At 34.2% G+C, this 19,986-nt stretch overlaps 1 protein-coding gene across 1 annotated transcript in view; it reads right to left on the bottom strand.

Moving 5' to 3' along the window:
• HIF1A (hypoxia inducible factor 1 subunit alpha) overlaps positions 1–19,986 on the bottom strand; it is a 49,649-nt gene that overhangs the window by 15,123 nt on the left and 14,540 nt on the right. The window contains exons 2-7 of the mRNA XM_020986497.2: positions 12,695–12,885; positions 10,858–11,003; positions 10,684–10,768; positions 7,569–7,681; positions 5,238–5,440; positions 880–986 (exon numbers count right to left, since the gene is read on the bottom strand). Of these exons, the coding sequence (XP_020842156.1) occupies positions 880–986; positions 5,238–5,440; positions 7,569–7,681; positions 10,684–10,768; positions 10,858–11,003; positions 12,695–12,885 (845 nt within the window). The remainder of the gene's footprint in view (positions 1–879; positions 987–5,237; positions 5,441–7,568; positions 7,682–10,683; positions 10,769–10,857; positions 11,004–12,694; positions 12,886–19,986) is intronic.

Here is a 19,986-nt window from a genome sequence, read left to right as displayed (position 1 = left end):
TAAGTGGCAATTTTACTTTAAAATTCAATTGTGGGGAGAAAAATAAAACTTGTTACACTTAAAAAATAATAAAACTCCTCCCACAATCAAATCAATCCCCATATGCCATCACACCCCAACTTTCAATTCAAAATTATAAGAAGCAATAATAACTGCATTCACTCAATGACTAATGTAGAAGATGAGGGTGGGAGAGACTGAAGGATCAGTATGTGTAACTCTGACACTATAGAGGATGCTGCTGAAGGGAACTGGCATTGCCACCAAAAATAACCAGGACATTTAAATTCCCAGACTTAAACTTTAACATTCAGATAACCTTGCATGATGACTTAAAGCCATCATGTAAGGAATAGTAAGGTTGTACCTTCTAACACTACTGGGGATCCCCCTAACCACAGATTTGGATCTTTGGTATAGTTGCAAGGCTGTTTACCGTGACTCCTATATCACCTATCAAAATTAACCAATGTTAATCAATGATTAATAATCAATCCATTAACTCTTTTATTTTCTACGATAAAATACTAACTTGTCTGGGTGTTAAGAACTATGTGGCCCTGCAATGATAATTAGTGTAGAATTATGCATATATGAATGCTGGATCCCATTTGTGAGAGATTTCATTACCAAAAGTACATTATTTTCATCACCTACACTAGTCTTGGGTCCAAAGATTAGTGATTTCATAAGGATCCATTGAGTACAATCATATTTTATTATAGTTTACCTTTGAAATGAAATAAATTTTGTTTCTTATTGGATTACAATGAAATTGGTATTTATAACTTAAATCCAACCCATAAATTTTTTATCACCTAATAAGTTTCCAATAAGAAAAATATTTAGAGGATTCTTTAGTTGTTCAGTCTTACTTACTATCATGATGAGTTTTGGTCAGATGATCTGAGTCTAAAGCATGGTAGTATTCATAAATTGAGCGACCTAAAAGTTCTTCTGGTTCATATCCCATTAACTCTGTAATTCTTTTAGATAAAACATAAGGGAAAAAAATATAAAAATTTAAAGATAAAATAATATTTCCTAATACATTATTTGTATGAAATCCCAAATTCAAGATAGTCAAAACAGCAACCTCAGTTATTACTTCTAGCCCGCTACCCCAACCTACCCAATTATGTTCAGAATTAGAGATACCCTGAAACAAATGATAAACTAAGTTTTTCCTGTTTGTTTCAGTAAATATTTAACTGCAAATATCCTATCCAATCTGTGAGGAAGATAACTAAATCCAATTTGAAAGCTGTCACTTATGGTATAGGTTTGAATACAGGCCCACTTCCCCATCCCCAAATCTGGCTGATATAAAATCTGGGTGTTGTTCATATTTGCATTCTTAATACCACAAAGAAAGCTTAAGCTTCCAGTCTATCCAGAAACAATACCAAAAACTTCCCCAATAGCCTATATGCACATGAGAGGTGCCTGTGCAAAGTAAGAGAGCACTCACTCTTGGAATTTCTTAGAGGGATCTCACTGTACTGCAAAGTCTCTCACTCTCTCTCCTCCACCTGCCCCACCTCCCCACCAATGAATTATTGGGGCTAGAAAACATCACTGGGGGTATATAGTAAGAAATAGTGATCACTAGGAGTCCTGCAAGAATATGTACCTTTGTTCCCACTTGGGTATTGTATACTTCTGGATTACTATTCAAAAGCTGCAGAAAGGGTTTTATGGGGTTTAATATTACAGAGGAAAAAACAGGTGGGGAAAGGAGGCAAAGAAGATACCCCACCCAGAGTAGGCAGGGTTTTAAAGCTCTAAGTGGCCATCCTAAAAAGGAGTGGATAGGGCAGAAGTGTCAAACACACAGCACACTGCCCAAAAAACTCCCAAGTGCTGCTTGAACCAGATTAAAATATAACTGGGAAATATTTAACAAAATAAAAATGCAAAAAAACAAGATAACCACACATTTTAAAACTAAACAAACACATGGCTGTTTTGGATAGTGGCCCCTATTTTGATTTGAGTATTACACCACTGGGGTAGGAGACACAAAGGCAAAAGGAAGAAGTATAAGTGAATGACCCAACTGTATCAGCTTCCATCTTTGGCCACACACACAAAAAAAAGCCAACTGCCCATATTTGTTTGGCATATTAAATTTTCCCATGAAATTTCCCATTAATTTAATATAATGCTTTATATTTTTACATGGCAAAAACATTTTTAAAATAGTCAATTTTTTAGTGTAATATCACATAATTTTTGGTTGTACTAGATTGTTTTTTTTAATTTTCAAAGTTCATTTTAGGAGTACAACTTCTATTTGGATCAATGTGGTAATTATCAATTTTTGTTGTTCGGTCATGTCCGACTCTTCGTGACCCCATTTGGGTTTTCTTGGCAAAGATACTGGAGTGGGGTTTGCCATTTCCTTCTCCAGCTCTTTTTACAGTTGAGAAACTAAGGCAAACAGGGTTAAATGACTTGCCCAGGATCAGAAAGCTAGTAAGTCTCTGAGGCCAGATGTGAATTCAGGAAGACGAGTCTTCTTGACTTTGGGCCTGACACTCTATCTACTTTACTACTTAGCTGCCCCTAATTACCTACAGCATCTTTTAAACATTTTATATAATCCTAACTACTAAAGAAACAAGATTTAAGTCAGTAAAATCACAGATTATGTAATTAATTTCTTTTGAATTTTTGGAATTCTTAGCAAGATACTGGGTAAATTCTTGGTTCTCAAATATCAAATAAATTAACTTAACATAAATTCACATAAAAACAAAAGGACCAGATTATTCTTGCAAACAGTTCATATATCATGGAGTGACAGTAGTCAAAAATCTCAAAATCAACATACAGTGTATAGTATAACCAGGTTCTTGCAGCACAGAACTTCTGTAAGCCAAGGCCATCTAGAGTAACATTCAATACAAAATTCCAATAATCACCTCCATTTTTTCATGAAAACAAAGAAATCAAAGAAAAGGTAATGCGCGAGATGTTTAAATTTAGCTTGGAAAAATAATTTGAACTTACATTTGAATGATAATATCTAACATTTATGTAGTTTATTTAAGGTTTACAAAGCACTTTACATGTATCTCATTTGATGGGCTCAATATCTGAACGAGGTTTATATAATGAATTGAAAATCTACCTGAAATAAATAAAATAAGCTTCCATACTGTGCATCAGACTTATTAATAATTACTATGCGATTTAATTTTCCCCAACCTATTACCCTACAACCTGCTTCATGCTAAGAGTAACTAACAGGTTAAATATTTAGATTTAAGCTTTTGGGTTTTCAATGAAATTTCCCATTGAGATGGATGTAAAGAAAGTAAAAAGAAAGCATGGGTTAGCCACCAAGCAAATAACTAAACAGAAAATGCTCACAGGAAAGAAGTCTTTTCTCCCAAAAGCAAATAATGAAGAATACTGTTAGTACTGTCAGATGAGAAATTGAAAACTATGATAGTTTATTATGGTATAATGAAAGTATGTTGGTCTTTAAAAAGGGAATGTCCTACAAATGCCTACTTTATGACCACCAGATGGCACTATTACATAGGAAATGAATATCTGGAAAAGCACTCTGTATACTTATTTCCAAATATTGATAACATTTTTAAATAAGCACTTGAATTAATCTAACAGATACTACAAATCAAATCTAAAAATGCTTCACTTATTTTTAGCACATTCCTTCTTTTGGTGGTTTTTGCTAAATATTTAATGAATTTTTTCTACAAAAATTTTCACAAAATCTCAGTACAAACTTTTAATTAGTTCATCTGTTATTAATTTCTATGCATTGCCATCTCAATGTAGGCAATTCAACTCATGGGGCAGTATATTAAAATAATAAATGGAATTTCTTTTCAAGAATTTATAAATATATTCGCATTCTTATGGAATTTTGTGATTCTATATAACATATTTGTTAGTATAATTAAGCATACATATTTTACAATATATGTGCTTCTGGAAAGTAAATTTAATCTTTATTAACTAAATATTTTATATGAAATAAGGGGCCAGGAATTTAAAGGAACTATCTTGTGAGTTTCAAGAATCACCTCTCGAATCTATTTTGTAATTAAAATTTCCATGTTAGGTCCTTTTAAAAAGGAAATTTTTACAACATCCCAAGTACTGCTGGCCTGTAGTTATTATAATTCCTGGTAAACTGGAATTTATTAGAGAAAGGAGTACAGGGAACTCTTCCCTGAGAATTTTTTGGAGTATTTTCTTTGTCAATTAACAAGGTTTAGTTTATAGCAAACAAGGTAAAATGGTCCTAGCCCAACATCAACTACTCTGACTTAGCTCAGAGTGAAAGGTTTATTAAGTTTAATACCAAGGTATTTAATAGTAAGCCTCTTCCTTCCCACAATACCCGTGCTTTTTAAGACTGTAACAACCTTAAAAACGAGGGTTGGGGAATGGAGGTAGAAGATTGGGTACTATAATAACATAATGGAAAAAGAAAACGGCTATAAAATTTCAGTTTAAAGCCAGAAAGAACAAGGGATTCCCTAAGCCAACCTTATAATTGAGAAAACTATACGAACTGAATACCTCTAAACTAGAAAAACAGAATTGAAATTTTTTTTTTTTTGGGCAATTGGGGTTAAGTGACTAGCCCAGAGTCACACAGCTAGTAAGTGTCAAGTGTTTGGGCTGAGGCCTGATTTGAACTCAGGTACTCCTGACTTCAGGGCTGGTGGTGTTCTTTCCACTGCACCACCTAGCTGCCCCTGAAATTTCTTAATAGCCAAAGCTGCCCTCTCCGTTTTTTAACCCTGCTACACATCTACTTCTCTACTCCTCAACTTCAGAAATAAGTAGGTCCTCTTCCTTGATCCCACTCCTTCAAAAGTACAACAAAAGAATAACAAGTAGCTTATGGCCTATGTGGTAGATTTTCCTCTAAGGGTACAAATTTAATCTAACGATCTGCAAGGCTGTTAAAGAACCATATACAGAAGTTAGTGGATTGAAGCTTATGATTTATTGCTTACTAATTGGCAGAGTAGTCCAAAGGAAAAAGGGCTAGAATTTTGATTCAGAGAACCTGTGTTTGACTTGATTCTGCTACTTGGATAAAACACTTTATCTCCTTGGCCCCAGTTTCTTCATCTGTAAAATGTGGAGGCTGGATTAGATAACTTCTCTTCCACCTCAAAATCTATGATTTTATGAACAGTCCAAAATCTTTTGGAATAACTTTTAAGTATCAGTACTCAATTTACCTTTCATCACAATATGAAAATTTCATATCCAGGCTGTGGCGACTGAGAAAAGTTTTGCTATCCAAAGGAACTTCAATATTTGATGGATGAGGAATGGGTTCACAAATCAATACCAAGCAGGTCATAGGTGGTTTCTTATACCCACACTGAGACTGGTTATTGCAGGTATCATACACACGAATGTGACCTGTACAATGAAGTACCTAGGTGGATATATGGAAACATGTCAGTTATTATCCATTCTATATAACAGCTAAAAAATGATAAACAATGCAGAAAAAAGAGCTCAGAGACACACGGCTTACACATAATTGTGTGTGAACTTTTTAATCTATTCACATTAACAAATGACTCACATTTTCTACTTGCTGTGGTATCCCTACATATTATATTAATTACCTGTGCCTTACTCCTTAGACAAACAGAATAAAAGAAAAACATACACTGTTTGAGGGTATTTCTTGTTCTAATCACATACTTGTATTTTACCTATAGGAAGAACAAGCTATCAGTTAAGCATTTTTTCCTAAATTAAATCTTTTTTTTTTCCCCAATAGCAATCAAAGACTTAAGTGCCAGGCATTCTACATGGTGCTACAGGTATAAGGACAAAAACAAAATAGTCCTCACTCTTCAGGAGCTCAGACTTTCTATCAAGGTTAACAATAAGAATACATGAAATGGAATTTTGGCAAATGGGGGATTGGGGAAGATACTAACAGATGGCTGCAATCGTGAAAGGCCTCTTGTAGGAAGTGGCACCTGAGCTAAGTTTTAAAGCAATGAAAAAGTATATTTCTGGTATGAAGATAAAGCATAATAAAGGCCCAGAGTCAGGACACAGAATTTTGTTTATGTGGAACAATAAGTGGAATCAATCTGTGAACGAGAATAACGTGGTTTTGTAGTTTATCCCAGAGGCAAATGAGAGCCTCGGAAACATCTTGGGTAGGGGTGTGACAGATCAGATTTGTGCTTTAGGAACAGCACTTGGGAAACTGTGGAGCATGGATCACAGAAGGAAGAGCCTTGAGGAAGGGAGATGAGCTATGATGTCAGTTAAAAACAGGTATTTTCTCAGTCAAGTTTTGTCAATTCTATAATCACATTATCTCTCTAGTAGCTGTTCTTCACATTCCACTCTCATTATAATCATCTAGTTTCAGCATCCATCATTTCTCACTTTAATTATATACAGCTTCTTAACTGTTTTCCTTCCTCTACTGTCTATCTTCTCTAATCCATCTTTCATACTGCTGCTTAGTAATCTTCCAAATGTATTCTCATAGGTAAAATTGAAAACTAATGGCAGCTTCCTTTCCACTACCAAGTAAAATAACCAGTCTAATCTAGCTCTAAATGATCTTTCCAGTCCTATTTTATAGTTCATGTAATCAAATTTAACTATATTAGACCATGGCTCAATTACCTACCTTTCCCATCTCCTCGCCTTTTCTCACACGTTCCCCTTTGCCTAGAATGGACTTTCTTTGTTCCCCATCTCTTCTTGATGAAATTCTTCCCTTCTTTCAAGGTCCAACTCAGATACCTACATGAAGGCTTTCCTGACAACCTAGCCAGAAGTGATTCCTTAAATTTCTCACAGTATTTTGTGTGGAACTTTCCTTTGTACTCATCACATTCTGCCTTAACAAATACTAAAGAATAGTTCCTTTCACACATATCTCATTTCCTCTGCTATTCAACTGTAATTTCACAGAAGGCAGGAACGATACCTTATTTTGTCTTCTCAGTGCTTTGACCATAGCAGATGGCTGATAAATTTTTATTATAAATGAATTGGCATATATTACCAAAGGAGATTGAGGAGATAAGTCCCCCTTGAAGATTTTTAACACATAACCAGGATAGTTTAAATTACTGTTATTCAAAGTGGGTAATGAGAACAAAAATGGGATAAAGCCATAATGTTCCACAAATTACAGCAGTTTTGGGGAAGAAAAAAAAAGAGCTAAGTTCAACCAACTCTAACCTCCAGAGTTACACTGAGGGAAGTTAAAACTCTCTAACATCTAATGCATACAAAGTGAAGCACAGGAAGTGAAGTTAAAAAAGGAAAAATGTAAACATTTGTTCAGATTAAGGATTTCTGTGTTTAGATAATATTCAATTTTACCTGCAAGATAACCTTTAAAACAATATGGCTTTTTATCTAAATTAGGTATGAATCTAATACATATTCAATGAAAAGAAGAGTTATTTTTTATACCAGTTCTACAATGACACCTAGTAGAACACATGACCAAGCTGCTTTCAGAACCTATTGTTACGTCAAATGCCAATCATATGCAAAAAAACCATGCTCACTACCTTCCATGTAGCAGACTTTATGTTCATGGTTCGTCCCCGACTAGTGAGGGTACATTTCATTCTCAGGAAAAAGCTGCGTTCTGTATTTTGTTCTTTGCCTTTTTTCACAGGACCTAATATGAAACAAGAAAAGAGAATTTTATTTTTAAGTAAAAAATATAAATAGATTTCCCATGATAAAATTATTTTTGGCCCTGCCATGTTATTTTATTGATGTAACATCACATCACACTGCCATACAATTACTTTTATCTAATGTGCTCAAAGGACACAATAGGTTATATTTCCTCAATACTACTATTAGCATTACTGGTTTGAGTGATAAAGTGAGGAATCCAAATTGTGGTACAAACTTACCCACTTTATCACTCAAGCCAATAATGCTAATAATAGTATTGAGGAAATAAAATAAAATCACAATAGGAGGTATGGAATATAAGTACATACATTAGGAGAAAGAGTAAACTTTCTTTTCTTTCGTGAAATATATTCGTTTGAGGAAATTTTACTAGTCTGAGGAAAGTTTTCAGTTTATTTGTAACTAGAGATGTGATTACTAACATGTTACTAATCAGAAGATAGATACTAACAAGTCTCCCCAAATTTATGTACTAAACTTTGTAGCAAAGCATGAACTAAGTCTACCCACTTCCACTTATAGGGCTACAGTGGAAGACAATGTATCCAGATAAGCTCCTACACAAATCATCAACTTGCTTCATTATTATTAGATCAATGTAGTTCTATTTTATTCCTAAGTCATATGATAATAGGGAAGCTAGAGAAGGTTTGGGTCTGAATCAAATATTTGAATATAATCAAAGCAAGGCTAGGTTACACAGCTAGAATGAGCCTAAATACCCAAAAGCCAGGGTCTAGTACCACAATCATCTGAACTTTCACAATATACTTTTCATAGCTGAAAATTACTTTCAACTGCTGATACAAAATAGAGCCAGATAGATTTTTGGATATCAGAGAGAGAAAGACAGCATCAATGAATGATGTAGTTTTCCTGGATGTATTGTTCAGTATGTTTGGTTTCTCTACTCGATAAATTAGGTTGACAGTATGTATGGCATTTTTACAACAACCTATTTTGTGTATTCATACCAAGATTACTCATTAATATTTTCTAATAAAAATGTTTTGTGAACTAAACAGCAAATATAGTTATGAACCATACTTTGTTACCCAATTAAACTCAAGATCACATTCCTGAAAATAGTCAGTTTTCCATTTTCTATGAACATAACATACATAGATGGTACATAAAAAAACTCCAAAAAACAAAAAAACTCCAAAACAGGTAGCTGTTTCTATTAAAAGCAAATAAGCTATGTTTTATTCTGCACAAGTCTGGAATCAGTAAACTTTGTATCAGCAGTCATTTCTGAGTCTCTATTAAAACATATGCAGAGAAAATTATTGGCTTTGAAACCTGTATTATTTGTAATACACTTAAGCAAATCAAACTTGATTTAGAGAAATACATTTATAGTTACTAAGCAGAAATTAGATACACTGAAATTTTTCCATTTTTGTCTATTTTTTTTTCAGAAATAAAAACAGAAATGCTTCATAAATGCAAGACCACTAGGAGGAACATGGTACCATTAATTCTGACTTTCTCAGTAAGAAATTATAATTTTTTGAAGGAGAATATTAAAATCTAGACTGTTTTTCCTATTGGAAAGGATATGAAAATTCAGTTTCCTTCCTGTAAATTTAGGTTCATGGCAAATATTAACGAAAATTTTGTTTAATAATACCTTAATTTTTACTATTTGTAAATGAAGTTATGCTAGCTTTCTATTTCAGGAAGAAATCAATTTAAATATACCTGAACCTCTACCTCAAAGAAGGTTCAATTAAGCTTATAAAATTAATCACTGACCACAAAATTATATTAATATTGATACTTATAAAATTAGGCTACTCAAAAAAATTTTCCCTCTCAAGTTAAGGTTCTACATGAATGTAAACTTCTTATTTTTACTACATATTTCTAGTTCTTCCAATAGGCCTACTATATAACTCATCAATATGGAATTCAGATACCTACTAGTTTTACTTATCTAAAATATATAGCCAAGAAACAAGAAAAAAATCCATGTACTTTGCCCAAAGAGCTCTTCAGGTCCTTTCTTACTCTTTTGTAATTTCTATGCCCTCAAAACTAAATGAGGTGAAGAGAAGATGTTTCAGGATAATATACTAACAGCAGCAAGAAGTAACAGTGGAAAACCTGATGGAAAACTTAGGAAAAGCAGGCATAAGAACTCAAAAAGTACTGTATCTTGGGTTTATTATGGAGGTAAACAGCCCTTCAAACCTTAATAAGGCTTTCTAGGCATCAGTTTTACAGTAAAATAATTTATGTTCATTTAATGACACTGGATTCTTGAATGCTACTTTAGTACCATGCCTATGGAAGGTTACTACTAAGTTCTGGTGTTCAAAGACCAACCTAGTTAAGTTTGGAGGGGGTCATCAACCAGTCTGGCTGCAGGATAATCTATGCCATAACAACTCCTGAAGATCGTTTACTAAATTACAGCAGGGTTGTGATCTGCATTAATGAAGGTAATTGCTACTCATAACTACAAATTACTGATCTTTGAAGAACTGAAGTAACTTATACTCATATAATAACTTAAGTTCTATATTGACATTGTGTAGTGTTTAACAAAGTAGATTTCTACCCTAAACTGTTTTTTAAAACTTGGATACTTAAAAAGCAATAAGCCATTCACTAACTGAAAATCTTTGACAAATCCAAGTAACATTTTGCCTAAGGAGACAGCTACAATTTTATTGTATTTTCTTGGATATGAGATAATTTGCTATCTATTACTTTTCAATTTAAACAGTCTCAAATGAAAATAATGGAGCACATGACATAAGCACATTTACTTTAATAAAATATCCATTTTTTAAATTTCTGAATAATTAGTTTTAAAGTGAATCTTTCAACTGTAAGATTTAAATTGAAATATCACAATAAGTAATTAAAATGTGCTTAATACCATACAACTGGTGATAATCTCTGATTATACAGGGCTTATGAAAACCACTCATTACGTTAAATCAAACAGTTTTTTCTTCTTCTTACCATTCCTGTGTATAAGCATTTCTCTCAGCTCCTCATGGTCACACGGATGTGTAAAATCAAATACACTGTGTCCAGTTAGTTCAAACTGTAAACATAAGGGGAAAAATAAGTTCTACTTCTTAAAATAAGGATATAATGATGACACAACACCTTTCATTATTGTAGTTTTTTTACCTGAGTTAATCCCATACATTTGTTCACATTCTCAGACATATAAATCATGTCACCATCCTCTGTGAGAACCATAACAAAACCATCTAGGGCTTTTAAATAAAAGCAATTTAGCTGTGCTTCCATTTCAGCTTCAGCTTCCAGATCGCCTATAAAAGATTTTTAAATAAAATTACTTGAGTTTTACTTCAACTACAATATATTAAATTTCATACTGCTTCTTGCTACCTTGGTTCTAAAAGTTATTATTTTCAGATATCAAAGGCTAAAAAAGAGTTTTATTTTTAGAACTCCAAAATAAAAAAGAAAAGTTAAACCACAGGGAAATGTTTTAGCAAAAGTTGTAAAAATATAATACAACATAGACAATGCTAATTTGTGTTTTTCTAAGTCAATACAAAGCCACAGGGATCTGTACCAGTGTTCTGTGGTATGATATATACCATATCATTCATATGTACAGATAGGGTCTCTAATGCAAATAATGAATCCTTTGAAGTGACTGTATTTAAATTTGTACTATTTGTTGAAGTTATAACTAGGTAAAAAATGGTAATAGGTTCCAGTCCAATAGAAATATGCAGTATGAATATGTATAAAGTGACCACCTCATGGGAAACATTATTTGCAATAACTGGGACCTAGCAGTACACAAATTTCCTTCTACTGTACAATCCTCTCTCATTTGATAATTCTACACTACCTCAGAAAAATTTTCAAATACAAAGGTCAACAGAAAACATTCATATACCGACATACATATATACATACACACATACATATACACATGTATATATGTAAATTTTGAGGGCACATGGCACATTTCTTCAAGAATATCTGAAATCAAACTACACAACTCTTTAAGTATAAAGCAAGGACTTTCTGCTTGGTATGTAGCTATAGAGAAGTAGCACCTATAGTTGTATGTGTCCTAAAAGTCTTAATGAAGTTTTAAGTTTAAGCAAGAACTCTGTTTAAGCTTTAATAGCTTAAATCTGCACTAAGATTTTTGGAGAACCCTGTCTTTTTGGCCAGGTTACAGGTAGAGTAACTACATACATTCCTTTTCTAATGTATAATAATTGTCTAAGAAAGAGCTTATTTAAAATTTTTTTTCTTGGCTTTAATATGAACTAGACGGTACAGAAACAAATATCATATTTATAAATGATGTAAAAGTGGTTGAAAAATTCGACCTCAGATTGCATGGACAAGACAGGTTAGCATATAGATATTTCTAAGCAATAATAGGAAACTGTTCACCCCAAATATGCCTATACTATGAAGAAGGGAGCACAGTAAGTGCATTAAATATAATCAAGAATTTTGCAAATAAATTTTAACCCAACAGTATTAAGTGCATTTAGCCTTTCTTTAGTGTTTAATATTTCTAAGGTTTATTTTCTCATGCAATTCAAAAAATACTATTTTTTTCTTGTAACACCATTTGAAGACAGAACAAAACCCTGGAAGCTGAAAAATCTAAAATAAAATCTGCCACCTGCTCTTCATGAATGCTAATAGTAATGCAATGAATCAGGCCAATAAAAAGGAAAGTAAAGAGTCACTTTATCATTTAAAAACAAAATCTTATCTCAAAAGTCCTTGGCTTAGAGTGTGAAAAATAGTGCAAAATAAGTTAAACTGAAAATGTTTCTAAGGCTAAAATAAAAACAAAACAATTTCAAAGAAAAAAAGATGAATTTCAAGAGGGAAAGTTATCTAGAAAAAACAAACTCTTAATAAAATATAACACCTTTAAAGTTTTGACCAGTCCACAGAAGGTAGCACTTTTTTGGGCCTTCATTCACATTAAACCACACTAGGATTACTTACTTACCAGCATCTAGAAGTTTTCTCATTCTCAAATAACTGATAGTAAGCCTCATGACAGAAGCCTTATCAAGATGTGAGCTCACATTATGAGGAAGAGGCAACTGGTGAGCAAGTTCATAGAAAACTTCAGATTCCTTACTTCTGCGACATCTGGCTGCATCTCGAGACTTTTCCTTTCGCCGTTCAGAGCTAATCCTACAAAACATTTGCTCTTTTAGATTCTTAAAAATGCACATATTTTAAAATAAATAGTATACCTTTGTCATTAAAATAACATCAATCTCATATTCTTCATCTACTTAATATAAAATAGAGGCAGCTTGGCACCGTGGATTCAAAAACTGGACATGCAATCTGATAATGTGGGTTCAAGTCCTGCTTCTGACACACAATGACTCTTTGATTCTGGACAAGTCACAACCTCTCAGTACTCACCCCTAGGTAATTAAGACTATAAATTGAAAAACTGTTACTAATCTGCATTGATAGGGCAAGGTGTTTCCTCTCTGGGAGTTCCATAAAATCACAGAGCTGCACAAAAAAATACATAGATTCCAAGGGAGTGAAGGTGTTATCAATCCTAGAGATGGCAAGAGACATTCAGTTCCTAGCCGTGGCACCTAATAATACAGGTAGACAGGCCAGCTAGGAATGTATGGAACTTCTGTAAGAAACCGAGGCTAAACTAATACTAACCCTGTAGAATGAAGAAGATGCTTTCTTATTTGGCACCTAAATCATAAAAGTGGCATGTCTTGACAAGAACAGTATGCTTTTGTTAAAGATTTTCCTACCTGAGGAATGCCCTTCTTTCAGTTCTGCTTGTCCAATTTCTATCTATTTTTCAAAATGCCATGTTCGCCACGAAGTTTTCCCTGACGCCCAGCTTAGCATTATTTTGTCTCTTCTCTGAAATTCACAGCATGTCGTAACCCTTTCAGTTGTACTTGACATTCTATTTTGTTTTAGCTATCTATTTGTATTGTCTTCCCCATAAGATTCTAAAGTCCATGAAGTCAAGGAACAATGTTATCCATTATCAATATCGCCAGCTTCCTGTATCTACAAATCTGTTAAGTACCCTACTTATTATGGTTTCATCTGAGTTGTTGATAAAAATGTGGAGCAGGATCAACCAAGGATGGAATTCTGCAATACCTCCCTTCACAGTATCCAGATTTTGAGCTAGAAAGGATCTAGTCATTTAGTCCAGACCTTCATTTTACAGATGAGAAAATCAAGGTCTAAAGAAGTGAAATGACTTGCATAAGGTGGTAGTAAATTCTGATTCAAAATCCTTTCCACTACATCAAACTGACTCTCATTGAAGAGTGAGTGACTCATTTTGAGCCCCCAATTGTCACACTTTGGACCTAGCCAGTACAACAGTTAAGTGGGTTGGTACTGTTTGACATCTCTGTCTTTGCTAAAATCCAGACAAGCTACATTGTGGCATTGTCCTGCTCTACTAGTCTTATAATTCTATCAAAAAGTTAATAGCATGAATATTAACCAATTAATGAATTATTACAGATTTTGTACCATGGGCCACTGCTGAGATAAATTCTTATAGTATCTGTCTCTTTCAGGGATTTTTAACCTAGGGTCTATGTCCCTTTGGGGCCTGTGGATAGATTTCAGAGGAGTCTATAAATCTGGGGGAAAATGCAGCTTTATTTGCATTAATTTCTGGTTTTCTTGTAATCTTACATATTTTATGAATTTAAAAACTTTATTCTGAGGAGTCCATGACTTAAAGAAAAGGTTAGGAACCTCTGGTCTCTTATATTCCTCTGAACTTTTACTTATAGAATTTAACTGCACTATTCCCTTAAGAGGCCTTGGAGCCAGGAAGAACTGAGCTCAAAGTCTTGCTTTTGATACATGCTGACAGTATGACTTTGGGCCAGTCACTTTATCTCTCATTGTTCTCTAAGATTTTAAGTTGCAGAGGTGTCAACTTGCATTTCTAAAAGTTGAGATTCCTCATCTGGGAGTTCCCTTAGTGAAATTTCAAGTCCAGTTCCTATCCCCTATTCCCTTAAAACTTATCATATACTTTAGCCTGAATGTGTATTTTATCTTACTTATTAGATTCTCTTAAAGGCTCTGCTTTCCACATCTCCGCCTATATAACATTCCCTTCTCAGAGAAAAGTATGCTCTCACTCCATCAGAAAAAGGGAGAAAAAGAAAGGTTTCTTTAGTTTTTCTGGCAAAAAAACCACACATTTCCATCAAAACAAAAATATTTTTTTTATCTGAAACTTGTTATCAGAGGCATTCATAAAGAATTTGGTGCACTGTTGGTCATTTGCTTCACTTTTAACCAATCACATGCTGTCTTTCTCTAGTTTGTCTTTAATAGAGAGGTTATGTTTATTCAATAGCCCTATTGAATAGCAAATGTAAACTATTTTTCATTTTATTTGGGGTTCTGAAGGGCCTTGACCCAAAGGGATATTTAAACAAGTTAACAGACAAGAGCTGAGAGGCAAAAAATATTTTCTCTCAAATCACAGACTCCAGAAATCATCAATCCCAGCCCCTCATATTGCTGAGAAAATGGTTAAAGTACCTTGCTCAAGGATCACAAAGCTTAAGTAAGTAGTAAAGTTTGGGATCTGAACCCAGGTTATCTAATACCAAATACGATGTTCTTTCCATTATCATACCAAACAAGGAAATTGACTACAAGTACAAGCAAAAATTTAAGGGCCTTCCTCTGGTATTCACTGTAGTGTTTATGCCAGACATACAAGAAAGATACCTTCAAGAAGTTATCACAGTCTACCAGAGAACAATACATTGTACCTACTAAATTACCATCCAGAAATCAAGCTTTCCTTAAGGAGATTGTTTAGTTCTAGTTATAACTATCTAGTTATGTTTGATTCTTTGTGACCCCATTTGGTGTTTTCTTGGCAAAGATATTGGAGAGTCTGCCATTTCCTTCTCCAGCTCATTTACTGAGACAAACAGGGTTAACTGACTTCCCCAGGGTCACACAGCTTGTGTCTGAGGCAGGATTTGAACTCGAAAAGATGAGTTCCCCCCCACTGCACCACTTAGCTGCCCATCTTAAGGAAACAGACCAAAACAAAATATCTGGCCCACTGTGTACAGAGCATTATCCTCAGTGCTAGGGAAACACACATGAAAATTATTGCATTCCAAAAACTTGCAGTTTGATGGGGGGCTGAAGATAGGGCATATATAAAAAAATAAAAGTTAGAAAATGATTAGGTGTATAGGAAGGATAACAACAATTTGAAAGATTCAAGGAGGTGATAGCATTTTGTTTGAGGGTAGTTTGAGAAGTTAAAGAGATCTTACAGAAAAACACCCTAGTTAGGCTTTGAAGGATATTAGTTTCAGGGTGTATGGTAAGGTACGGTAGTAGAGGGGAAGACCATTACAGGTAAAAAATATTTTGGAAATAAGAGGTCTAATAGAACCTAGCACAGATCTCTCTCACTTGCAAGGTCAAAAAGAATTCATACTCCTCCTCTCTTTGTCCCTACCTTGTAGCCTTTTCCATCTTCTGTCCTTTTATGTGTCTCTCCCTCAAAATAATGCAAAAACAATGCTCTTCTTCCCAACCCAAACCTGTCTGATGGTGAAGAGATTCAGTTCACTCATGTAAATTTTGGTCACGTGATCTAGTTAAATTTTATTCTAGAGATAGAGGAGCCAATGAAACTTCTTCAAAGACTTAGCTGCTCTGGTCAATACAGTGATCCAAGACAAAATGCTACCCATCTCCATAGAGAAAACTGATGAATAATTAGTGCAAACTGAAGTATAATTTTTTTACTTTATTTTTCTTGCCCTTTTTCTTGGGGGCAGGGGAGATCAACAATCTGGTTAACATGGAAATAATTTTATATGACTGCACATGTATAATTGATATATTACTTGCCTTCTCACTGGGTGGAGGAGGTAAGGAAAGGGGGAAAATATGGAACTCAAAATTAAAAAAAAATTTCAAAGGCAATACATTTTTTATTAAGAACAAAAAAAAGAGGAAGAGATCAAACCTGTACTTTAGGAATATCATTTTATCACCTATATGATGAATTTAAAGTTACTTTATTTAGAGGCTAGTATCTAGTCAAACCCCCTCATTTTATGAATAAACAACTAAGGCCTAGAAAGTAACTTGCCCAATTTGGTAAGTAGCAGAGCTGGAAATTGAGCTCATATCCTCTGAATACAAAATCATACAGAGCTCTATTCATTGTACCATGCTGTTTCATGCATTATAATAGAACTCAAGCTCTGGGCTTTAAGAACTCTAAGAACAACCCTGGTTTCTTTTCATGACTTCAAGAAGATCTGAATCCTTGGTGAAGAGGTGCTACCAGTTATTCCAGAGTCACTGTGAGACCAGAGCTGTGTAGATTTAGTGTCCTAGAACAGCAAAGAAACTGTGGCCTTAGTAGCACAATGATGCCACAAACAGTGGTAGTTTGGGAGCTCCTGGAGGTCCACTAGACTACAGCTGCACAGGGGGCAAGTGTAGGAAGAAGTTTACGTGAAGGCCTAGGAATTTAAGTGGTCTATAAGCTCACTAAGTTCCCAATATGCAGAGTAAGTGATGTAAAGAGTGCTGGTATACTCTGTCCCAGTCAAACCATAATAGGAATAGTATTTTTATCCAGTCCAGTACATTTGAAGAAGGACACTGACATGACAAAATATACAGAAAAAAGGTGACCAAATCAATATACAAGCATTTATTAAGTGCATACTTTGTGCTGTGTACCATGCCATGCACAGAAAAGGCTAAAGGGAATCCAAATAGTTCTGCCCTTTACAATCTAGATGGGTGATGCAACATGTTCAAATATGGGCATGTTCATGATGGATACAAGATAATTTTGGGAGAAAGGAACTACTTGCAGTTGAGGAAACCAGGAAAAACTTCATATAGAAAGTGGCATTTGAGATGCAGGGAGGTGGGAGGAAGAGCGTCTGAAAACTATGTTATAAAAGGACCTGTTGAAAAAACTAGACATGTTTAACCTGGAGAAGAAAAGACAGGGTAGAAAATGATACTTTAATTTTTTTTCTTTCTTTGAAAAAGCTGCACTTTAAACAGAAATTTAAAAAAATGCATAAGAAGCCAAGAATCACCACTAAGTATAACTTATTTTTTAAAATTTCAAATGTAACAATGGAGTTCCTACACTGTCCTACCAGTATCCTACTTCTGAACTTCCTTCTATCTCCCGGTTTTTCAAAATACACACACACACACACACACACACACACACACACACACACACACACACACTTCCCCAATTGATAGCCCCTCTTTAGTTTCCAATTCTTTGTTACAACAAAAAGTGCTGCTGTGAATATTTTTGTACATGTCGATCCTTTCCCTTTCTGGTCTCTTTGGGGTATAGGTTTACTAGTAGAATCATTGCATTAATGGTATACACAGTTTAGTGATTGGTGGTAAGTTAGTTACTACTGCACCACCTACCTGGCCCGAGATCCTGTATCTTAACAGGGTCTATGTTAACCCCATAAAGTAAAAAGACTACAAGTGGGAAAAGGCTCAAACAATATACACTAATGACACGTTACAGAATAAACTAAAGTGAAGAATCTACCTTCTTTAAAGGAGATGTAAATTAGACTCTTTTATGAATACTATGCCTAAAAACAAGCTGCTACTACTTTAAGCATACTCAAATTATCTCAATCCAATCTGTCTCTAGATCTTGTGCAATTTTTCCATAACTTCACGGGTTGGGGAGAAAAAAAATTCAATTGAATTCCTTCAAAGGGAAAAGGTAGAGTTTTCAAAGTTTACAAGAGAAAGCTTGACCTGATTTCCTGGCAAAATTCCAGAATGTCCTATTAAAATGAAAGTTCAAAGAGTTTACAAACATTTAGAAAAGGCAAAGAGATCTTCTGACTGTCTATGCAGAGCACAAGACCTCCATGTCTGTACTCAAACACCTTCTAGCTTGGTAAGAATTTCTTAGACCCTATGCTCTTTGCCTATGAAAACTAAATGTGTTACCTTCATATAATGACAGAGTACCAGAGTAAGACCATTCTTATGTGCATTTTACACTTACCCTCCTTCAAAATCCAATCCCTAAAAATGAATATTAAAAGTTTAAGCTGGCATAGGAGATTGAGAGTTCTTATTTTACAATTTCATTATAAAATAATTACACTGAATACAGTGGTAAATAAATAAGCTAACATGCAGAATACTATTCTAGAAATCTTAGGGAAGGAGTACAAAAGAATTTTTAAAAGTCTTCATTCTTGAAGAGGTAGCAAGTTTACTGAGGAAAAAAGATAGCATAAAATAGAACTAAGTATACAGCAATAAGCAGACTATAACCAAATGGATTAAGCAATTTGCCTACATGTAGTCCATTTTCTGCCTCGAAGGAACTGAGGGACGATATTATCTTTGACAATACAAAAAGGAAAACTCATACAAGTACAAGCATACTTAATTTTGTCCCATTACCTGAAAAGTTGTCTGCCAAACAAATTCTTTTAAATGTTAACAGAGGAGCTATTTAAGGGATCTCCTTTAGCAAATTCTTTTAGTAGAACAAAGGGCATTCTGTTATATGAATAATAACTCCATAATTTAAGTTTGAATGTTATTACAGCAAGTGCAAAGAAAGGTAAGACAACTTAATGTTAATTTTTATAGCAAATCCATGAGGTGGTTGGGAGTCAGAAACTGTATTTGAGTTATCAAAGAACCAAATGGAGTTGATGACATTCTTCCCTCAGATAATTATAACAATCACAGAAGAAACCTGGCTGCCTGAATGAAGACTTATTGGGCTGGAGCTTAGAGGGAAAGATACTACAATAAAGTCCAGCAAGAAAAGGCTCAGAGACTGCTCCTGTGTAGAATGATATGGAACAATATAACTTAACCTGGGTTCTATGAACGTTATTTTAAAAAATATTTTGCTAAGTAATCATATTATTCTGAGAAGGGATACATGAGATAAAAAGTTTGAGAACTCCTGCCTTGGAATAATGGAAGCAGAGCTCTGAAGCATTAATGGTGTTAGCCTTGATCATAGATGGGTTTGGTAGATTTATGCCTGTGAGGACAGCTGAGAAATAGTCAAGGTAAAGAACACACACGTATATATGTATGTATGTATGTGTGTACATATATTGATATTCTCCTTCCCCCATTCATCATGTCCTAGATCTGAAAATATTAGCTTCATTTACTAGATGCACTTTCTCTTCTTTCAAATGTGCCTCAACTGTTTCCAAAACTGCTCTCTCC

This window comes from Phascolarctos cinereus, unplaced genomic scaffold (assembly GCF_003287225.1).
Source record: "Phascolarctos cinereus isolate Bilbo 61053 unplaced genomic scaffold, phaCin_HiC Scaffold_3;HRSCAF=262, whole genome shotgun sequence".
Taxonomy (NCBI): Eukaryota; Metazoa; Chordata; class Mammalia; order Diprotodontia; family Phascolarctidae; genus Phascolarctos; species Phascolarctos cinereus.
Note: the sequence above shows the minus strand (reverse complement) of the source record. Positions and strands in the feature narration are given on the sequence as shown.